Below are 10,001 nucleotides of genomic sequence, written 5' to 3'. Positions count from 1 at the left end.
CCCCATCACTATCACAGCAATATTGTCAGTATAGAAATCTTACAATTGACTTTCAACTTTCGCCAAATTTCAATGAACAAATTTAGTTACTGCTATGATACTAAAATTTGAATTCTTGGCCTTAAAGTTTGAGCTTACTTTTAAATCTTGATATAATACACACACACTATTGCAGCCGTTTGCAATAACTTAATTTATATTAAATTTCAATGCTAACCCTATTAACAATTCCAAAATGTGTTCATAATGATTTGGTCCAATCCACTTTCGACACTACTCAAAGGGTGGAGAAAAACCTATACCACAGTGCTATCAACCAAAACAAAGTTTCACTCAATTGCTTTTATATATTTTATATCAGCATCTCAATATCAGTCTCAATTATTTGCCTGATTCCTTCTTTTCCATTGGGCTTTGAAGCTTTTGGAAAAGAGTAGTGCACTGTTTATTATATTCCCCCTACAAGCCTCAAGGATTGGTCGGATTTTCTTCTTTTCTTTCTATTTTTTCCCTCAGATTTTCTTGGCAACCATACAGGATTTTTAGGCCATGCAGTTTTTGTAACAAGAATAAGCTGATGCTTTGTCCATTGTCCACTGTCAAAATCTTATTCACACTCTTAAACATGGAAGAGCTTGTCATATCCTAAGGATACATTTTTAATGGTTGGAATATTCTCAAAAACACTTATATTAATTATGCATCAAGCTGATTTTTCATAAATCTCTCTCATATTTCTAATATTCCTAACAGATTCTTTGTCATTTTCCAGTGTCAAGATCCTATACACAAGCACTCTTAATCTTATTGAAATGTTGGAGAAGATAGAAGGCCAATTTGTCACACACTGAATCTAATCCTTGACCTAGTCTGACATAGCCGGACATGTCCTTCCATATCTTCTCTAGTATCCTTCTGATCTCTCCACGTGGCACTCTCACTCGCTCATGGGTTTGTGCCGGTATTAATACATCTGGGGTCACCTAACCTTATACATACATATATATATATATATATATATAAGAAATGAATATATAATATGCTCCATAATCTTACTAGATTTACTATTAGCAAATAACAAATTCTCCAACATTTTTGTCATGACCCTATAAATGTCACTGCATGTATGAGAGCTTGAGCTTGTTTTTTATCACCAGACAGTGATCTCTCATCATTCCTTCACCTTCCCTCAACCTCCCTCTTATCTTCCATATCCACTTCTTCTTTTTTCTTCTTCATCTCCATCTTTTATCAGTAAATACACAAAGAGACAAATATGGGGAATTGCCAAGCTGTGGATGCAGCAGCACTGGTGATTCAGCATCCAAGTGGGAAGATAGAGAGACTGTATAGCACAATGACTGCAAGTGAGGTGATGAGGATGAATCCTGGTCATTATGTGTCTTTGATAATCCCACTTCAAGTTCCACATCAAGAACAACAGAATCAACAGGACCAGAACACTGTGCGTATCACCCAGGTTAAGCTGCTTCGTCCTAATGAAACTCTCACTCTTGGTCATGCTTATAGGCTCATCACAACTCAAGGTGTGCAAATTTTTTATGCATCATAGTGTCCATTCCACTCCTAATTTCTAACGATTCTCTCTTTAAAGGATCTGGGTTTTGTATAATTAATGGCTTCAGGCTTTTTTAGAGTCTTAAACAACCTTATGTGTCAATTTATTTGGTTTCAGAAGTTATAAACGTACTGAGAGCAAAGAAGCATGCAAAGACAAGGAAGCCACCACAGGCAGAGTCACCAGTACAAGAAGGAGAGAATTTTCACACGAGAAAGCCATATCAGGTATACTATTTCATAAAATATTATTCTTAACAGTGAATCCATCTCACTTCTCTTAAGGAGCTGAATGCCTGAATCTCACAGAGACAACACAAATATATATATATATAGAGAGAGAGAGAGATGACAACCATAAAAACATAAATTCAATACTTCTGACACAAGTTTTGGTTAGAAACTAAAGTTTCAAGACAAACTTTTTTCCTCAATGTTGAAAGCATATATATGTATTTATATGTATATGTACATGTACATGTAAGGTTATGAAATATCATGAACTGGTACTCATGTGTGCTGTGATTGCATGATGAATTGCAGGGAATGAGGGGAGAGAGACAGAGGGTGAGGATAAATTCTAGAAGTGCAGTGAGGTGTAAGTCATGGAGACCTTCTTTACAGAGTATCTCAGAGTCAAGGAGCTCCACGATGAAAAGTTGTGATATTCAAAGTGGTTCACACAGTAATATCATTTGATTTATCAACGAATGCCTCTCTGGCATGGCAGCACCAGATTCACCCCAGTTCCTGGTACCTAGCCACCACAAGATTTCTGTTTCATCAAACCATGCTCCACTAGAACACAATTTGTATAGCTCCAAGCGAAAAAGAAAAGTCATGAATGTATAAAAAATCTGGCAGACGTGAACTGTGTGATTAGTATATTTAAAAAAGCATCTTTTTTTCATCCTTACAAATTTATAGTGAGAAGTTTTATCAAATATTGCACGGAGCATGATAGTTGAGACTTTTAAAAGTTAAATAAACAATCCTGAAGTGGTTGTGGAGGAATAAAAACCAAAGTTTATAAGGAAGAGGCATCTAATCTAATGTTGCTTTGTAATTGGCAAATGATCAAATACCTTGCATGCAACTATAAGATGAGTGGTCAGAAGTTACGGACTTGTAAACTGGGAATCACTTTAATTGCTAAATCCTCATCAGCATCACGATAATGGCATTCTCTTAAAGATCCCCATCCAGGTAACTTGTTCTCTCCTTTGATAATGATTATCCATAACTGAAATTGCCGGTGCAGGCATGTTTGGATTGGTGTTGAAAAAGCGCTTTTTGTAATTCACTATGAGTTTTGACTAAATTCAACTGGTTTCCAGACACGCCCAGGTCGTCAGATTCGACTACTGTCAAATCCAAACTGTAGAGATAACTTTCGAAGAAAAAATTTCAGTGAGGCACCCTTGACTAGAAAAAATGAAAGAGATAACCCCTGAATTTTTGAAATTTCATTAAAGGACCCATGCAGATTTTTGTTTGACTTTTGTGACTAAAATGACAAAATTGCTCTCATTTAAATGAACACTATAAATGATTTATTATTTTCATACTGTATATTGTTAATTTATTTATGAAATATTGTTTGTTTCTTTACGCCACTTGTTTATAGCTCCAATTTCACTTGATTTTATTTCACATATTAGTTTCATAATAAAATAATTTATTCATTCTCATATTATATGTTGTTTATTTATTTATGAAATGTTATTCATTTTCTTACTTCACTTGTTTATAGTCTGGCCGAACTATAAACAAATGAAGTAGAGAAACGAACAACATTTTGTAAAAAAATAAATAATATACAATTTAAAAATGAACAAGTTAAATATTTATATTGTTCAATTGAATAAGGGTAATTTTTGTCATTTCTGTCATAAATTCAAAAGAAAATCTATAGGAGCTCTCCGGTGAAATTTCAAAAATTGAGGGGTCTTTTTTTCATTATCTTTGATCAAGGTTCCCGAACTTCAATTTTCCCACTTTTGGAAGTCTAAACCCATGACTTCAACAAGTCGCCGTTTTTGTTCTCTCCCTTTGAAACAAAGGAGAGGAGAGGAGACGAGGAGAGAGAAAGTGAAGAGAGAAGAATAACGAATGAATGTTAATTGCATTTTTTTTTTTTTACCCGTCACACTTTGTGGGAATCAATACTGTTCGAGACAGTACTAGTCAGCACTATTCTAACTATGGGCACCTCAGGATTCGGAAAAGCTTTTAATTTTATATAACAATTTACTTATTATATATATATATATATATAATTTCCATTATATATTACTAATACAATAAAAAGATAATTGTAAAGTATTTTATCTAATTTTAAATCTTATTTCTAAAATTAGTAAGTAAGATAATTTAAAAATTTAAAACTACAATCAAATATAACAAAAATGGATAAAGGATGGAAATGGAAACAAACAAAAAAAAAATTCATAGATAAATTTAAAAGAGCTATGAGTAAAATAAACCTTAAACTCTTGCTTGAAAAGCACCTTAAACTCTAAACTCTTAAAATGTGCAAAATAAACTCTAAACTTTTAAATACGTAACAAATTAAACCTTACCATTATCTTTTTATTAACGTTGTTATTGTTTACCATTATTATTCAATGTGGGCCCCAATTAAATGCTGATGTGGTAGTCCCTTACTGATGTGTCATTTGTTAATTAACACCACAAATCTTAAACTATTATGCGAGTAACGTACTAGTCCCAATCTTTAAGATTTCAAGCAAATTACTCCCACCATTTATGTATAGAACGTTGACTATTATGTAGATCAAATTAATCTCAGCATGGTTCACCATGATGAATGCATTATTAGCCGTGGTGAATGACCCATAATTTTGTGAAATAACTTTTTTTTTCCTTTTTTTGTAATATATTCCAAACGATTAGTATCTCATACTTTCATATACTCTATAACTTTGAATAATGTTTTTTATTTAATGGTAAAAATTTGAAATTCTATTGAAAAAGAAGTTTAAAATATCAGAGAATTTTAATTAACTGGTTAATTTGGGTTTAAAATTTATTGATAAAATCGTCAGCTTTTGCATCCATCATTTGTAAAATTCTATAATACTTTAACTTCTTTTCAAATAGGATCATAAGTTTTCGCTATGAAATAAAAAAATTATTCAAAATAAGACTAAATTAAAGTTATAAATTATACAAAAGCATGATATACCAATCATTTAGAAAACATTACAAAAAAAGTCATTTCAAAAAATTAAAGGTTGTTCATCAGGGCTAACGATGCATTCACTACGGTGTACCACGCTAAGGCTAATTTAGTCTATATAATAATCAAATTTTCAAATATAAATGGTGGGTAATTTGCTCAAAATTTTAAAGTTCAAGGTTTAAGATATTGCTTGCATAATAGTTTAAGATATGTAACACTAATTAACAAATGATATATTAACAAGAGACTGCCATGTCAACATTTAACCAGGGCTTATGGTGAACAATAACAACATTAATAAAAAATAACGGTAGGGTTTAATCTACTATAAATTTAAAAATTTAAGGCGCTTTTCGAGTAAAAGTTTAAAATTTATTTTGTTCATTAACCTAATTTACAAATGTAATTTTCTCTTCAAAATCTTCCTATTATAAATGGAGTAAAGTTGAAAAAAAAAAGTGGTTTCCTTTTTTTTTTCAAATTTCCTCAAGTTACATTTATTTTTGCCTAAGCCAAATAATGATAATAATAATAATTTTTCCCTCACTTTTTTCTTTTACTTTTCTCTTTGCTTTATTTTTTTCCCCTGACCAAGCACATGGCATTAGAATGACCATTCCATATGCATGTGTATGTATGTGTGCCAATAATGTTCCTATAAGGACCACATTTCCAATCATGCCTAAAAAAAATAGACTATTAATGAATATATCCATTCGGCGGAAGCATCTTTTAACATGGACTTGCACTCAATTTTGTCCCCATTGTCTTGATATTTATTTGTGTGAACTTTGACTTATATAACAAAATTATGCCTGCAGCATTTGATGGATGGTGGGCCGCACTATTTTAAATTATATTATATATTTTTACAGTAAGTTTGGTGTCCTACAGTAAAAAAAATGATCAGAATATTTTAATATATGAAAGTAAATTATTTGTGTGAACTTTGACTTATATAACAAAATTATGCCAGCAGCATTTGATGGATGGTGGACCGCACTATTTTAAATTATATTATATATTTTTACAGTAAGTTTGGTGTCCTACAGTAAAAAAAATGATCAGAATATTTTAATATATGAAAGTAAATTAATTGTTGATAATTAATTTTATTTTTTGAAGAAACATATAACGACCTTTATTAAAAATACGTTCTGTTAAAAAAATAACTTAGATTTTAGATGCATAGATTAGATAGTTATACATGCATAATGTTAATTATGAAATCAATTTAAAATTTTAAATAAAATTAAGAGATTCGAATTGTATTTTTATAATAATCATAAAAATAATTTAATATATGAGGAATATCACCAAAACTAAGCACACAAAATCAATTAATATTTGTAAAAATAAAATTTGCATACATACCAAGCCAGTGCACACAGCACACGCCTAATACATATATAAGAAGATTTTTTCTAATTTTAGAATAAAATAAAAATACCTTCAATTTTTGGTGAGGAAAACACGAACCACAACTATTGTCCCCTTGTTTGCCTGTGTTGTGGGCTAGTTTCTATATGCTCAATAGCAGTTCGAAATGAGATCCAATCCAAATTCAAAAATTTTAAGGAAACAGTTTAGATACTTAAACCTACATATTTATTATATTTTTCAAACAAATAAAAGTGATTATTTTATCAATTATTTACCCTCTAACTGGCTCCTTTTTTAAAAAACACTTTTGAGTTATAGTAAATTTATAATTTACATATTTTAATTTAATTAAAAAATATTTTAAGTATATAAGTTTATCTAACTAAACTTTCTTCATTTTTAGATGAAAATAGTTAGAAGATGTTCACAAAAATTAGCCATTTGATTGCTAGAAACTCGTTGGTGTTGGTGTTGTTAAACCAAAAGCCAACTACCAACTACTTGTTAAGAGATAATAATATTAATTTGAATGCCGTTTAGTGTGGAAAAAAAAAAAACAAAGAAACAAAAGAAAAGAAGATTATATAGTAGTCAGGGTCAAAGTTGCATGTATTCAAATCAAGATGTTGAGGATCTTGTTACTAGGCAATCTATAAGTAATTTTTAAACTTAAAAATATATTCTAATTATGATAAACTCAGGACTTAATTCACTTGAACTTTTTGCAAAAAAAAAAAAAAATTCATATTGCTTTTGAATGTAGAGGGATTTTAATTTAAATTTGAATTCTAATTTCAATCAAATTCATCATTTAAATTATAAAAATAGACCTAATCAAAAGTCTAAATCTGGCCTAGCTGTTTTGGCAATTAAGCCAAATTAGAATTCAAGTTTAAATCCCTCCACATTCAAAAGCAACATGAATATGGCCTAGCTTGTTTAGCAATTAAGCCAAATGAAGCTTGAAGTACACTACTAGAAAAATTAAAATTAATGATGAATATTTAATAATGGATCTCAAATCCATTGCTAATTATAGGTACTAGTAATTAAATTTTGTGACAGACTAAAATTTGTCACTAATTACATATATTAGTGATGAATTAGTGACAAATATATGATATCATTACATTTTGGTCAAATTTTATAAATTTAATAACATATTTAAATGCGTCACTAATTGCCGTCGCTAAATCTTTATATTAATAACATATTATTAAAGGACATTAATAATTAAAAATTACTAAAATGTGCTTAAATATTATATAAAAATAAAAAATTTAAAATATACATGGAGAGAATTACATGAATAAAATCTTAATAATTACCAAATTCAATAATTACATAAATAATTTCTTCTCTTATTATAAGTAAAATTTATAATATATAATGATATAAAAAAATTCATTTTATTATGTAAATTTAAATATAAAAATAAAATTTTTATCATATAAAAATATTTTAATTATAACATAGATAATATAAAATGATATAAACAAATATTTATTTTCATAAAATATGTATTGATATTAAATAATATATTTATTAACTAATATATACTAATTTATATATTTATATGTGCTAATGTGTGTGCATAAAGTAATATATATTATCAACATATTCAAATAATAATATATTAAATATATTAAAAAATATATTAATTTACATTTATGTGTTTAATTAAATAATATGCATGTATTAAATTTTGCTTATTAAGAATAAAAAGACATTAAGCTTAGTTGGCAAAATGTGTGGATGAAAAGATGGAGGTCTTAGATTCGAGATGAGATAATGTTACAAGTAAACAGAATTAAAATAAATTATTGACGTGGTGGTGATGTGGCTTGGAGATGTAAGGAACTTGAGAAATTAATTCTAAACTTAACATGCCAATCAGTACACATGTTACTTTCATTGAAAGCATGTCTCACAATAATCTGCCACTCATTGTTAATTAAATTGGGAAAGATGTAAGGAGAAAATGCAATGCATATGGTTCGTGATTGCATATTAGCCCAGGATGCATGGAGATAAATAGTGAGATCGGAGCGGTCGACTGAGTTCAAGCTACATTATTGCCTCGAGTGGATCATATAGAACTTAAGAAACTCTCTAGGATGTAACTCCACAACAAGGTTACCATGATCATTCATCTTTGCTTACATGTGTTAGTTTCTTTGGACAATTAGATGCAGAAACTTACTCGATGTGCAGGAACAACTAACTCAACTTAATTCTAGCAAGTGCTTCTTAAAAGCCTTGGCCAATTCTATAATACCTTAAAAATTTTGCTCAAACAATTAACTCAACTATAATAGAAAAGTGTCTATCATGATAAATAAAAATTAACTAATCCCTTTTTTGGAATGATTCTATAACTTGAAACACTACTATGGTAGGAAATGATAAAACATAGTTTTATAACATATTCCATCTTTTAAAATAACTATCATGGTTAAAAAAAAAAGATTAAGCTAGATAAATAGGTACTATTATGATAAATAGAATTTAAACTCCCTAAATTGTTATTTCCAAACAACACAAAACAATGTTTGATACTTCTAATACACCTACAAATATAATTGGATTACAACCACCTAATACATTTTATATCAATAAATCCAATATAAAAATATTTAATAATTGACTTAGGTTTGCACAATACAATATATCAAATATATTTTAACCTCCTACATGCCATTAAGCTAAAATCAAATTTTTTTAACCTTATACTTCCAACAAGTGCAAATAATAATCCAACAATCAAAAATAGATAACTTAGAGCCCTTTTGGATTTCAATTGGATATAATTAATCATAAAAATAATTAATTAATATGATTAATTTTAATTATAATTGATTATATTATAACGTAAACTGTTTGGATACTGTTTTTCTAAAAATAATTTTAATAAAATTAAAGATGTTTGCATAATTGAGTCAGAATCAATTTTAGTTGCATAAATTACTATAAAGGATATTTCCTTTTCAAAATTAAATTATTCATAAAGTTTTATCTAATTTTATTAAATTTGTTAAATTTTATTTAAGAAGTAAAATGTATTATTTAAATTATATATATGATTAATTATAAAAGTTTAAATTATATTAATATTAACAATTTAATTGAGGAATAGGTAGCATGCTAGCAATTAAGCAATATGAACTCTTGATTTGGCCCTGAAAATTTTAATTCTTAATATTCTCTCTGTTTAAAAATGTAAGCCATTTTTTGAAGAGTTGGATGTTAAAAAATGTAAGATATTTTTAATCTTTCGAGGTATAATTATTGCTTTCTTTTAAAAGTGCTCCTATTGATAAATGACTTTATATTTATTGTAGTGTATTTAATATGAGTAAATATAAAAAGATAGTATTAGTTTAAAAATATATAACTACTTTATTTGGGAGTGAAATTCGGTTAAAAATACCTTATATTTTTAAAAGAAGGGACTAATTATGAAAATAATTAAAATGAGTATGATGTATAAATAAAAGTAAATTTAATGTACATCATATTTTTCTACGAAATTTTCTTTTTAAATATATAATATATAAAATAATTGTAATTATAATGTAATGTAAGTCAAACTTAGCAACTAAACACTATCTTCTAAACTTTCGCTCTAACCGTACATTGGCGATGCAATCAACTCAAAACACATATATCAGAGATGAATGAAGAAGAGGAGCATTTGGCGTAGAGAGACATTGAGCGTCCATCAGCGATGACATCATCCATGGACCATCCCTTCTATTTCTTGACGAGCCCATTTCCAGTCTAGAGACCACTAGCACTCATAGCGTCATCGAGAAGGTCCATGATATCGCTCGCG

General features: G+C 28.6%; 1 protein-coding gene across 1 annotated transcript; it reads left to right on the top strand.

Annotated features, from left to right (window-relative positions):
- Nucleotides 1–1,158: 1,158 nt before the first annotated feature.
- Nucleotides 1,159–2,443, top strand: LOC129284572 (uncharacterized). Its single transcript, XM_054920088.1, has 3 exons — nt 1,159–1,547; nt 1,697–1,806; nt 2,122–2,443. Exons 1-3 carry the CDS (start codon nt 1,277–1,279, stop codon nt 2,275–2,277), a joined length of 537 nt encoding a protein of 178 aa, XP_054776063.1. The 5' UTR covers nt 1,159–1,276; the 3' UTR covers nt 2,278–2,443.
- Nucleotides 2,444–10,001: the final 7,558 nt, after the last annotated feature.

Source organism: Prosopis cineraria, unplaced genomic scaffold, assembly GCF_029017545.1.
Source record: "Prosopis cineraria cultivar Desert tree isolate PC_DT_omini unplaced genomic scaffold, ASM2901754v1 PC10, whole genome shotgun sequence".
Taxonomy (NCBI): Eukaryota; Viridiplantae; Streptophyta; class Magnoliopsida; order Fabales; family Fabaceae; genus Prosopis; species Prosopis cineraria.
This window is presented reverse-complemented; position numbering and strand designations above follow the sequence as displayed.

What these genes read in the sequence shown, in the direction of transcription:
- LOC129284572 (XM_054920088.1), top strand. Translation starts at nt 1,277, where the DNA reads ATGGGGAATTGCCAAGCTGTGGATGCAGCAGCACTGGTGATTCAGCAT. An exon ending in TAGGCTCATCACAACTCAAG is followed by an intron (nt 1,548 to 1,696) that starts GTGTGCAAATTT and finishes ATTTGGTTTCAG; the next exon opens with AAGTTATAAACGTACTGAGA. An exon ending in ACACGAGAAAGCCATATCAG is followed by an intron (nt 1,807 to 2,121) that starts GTATACTATTTC and finishes GATGAATTGCAG; the next exon opens with GGAATGAGGGGAGAGAGACA.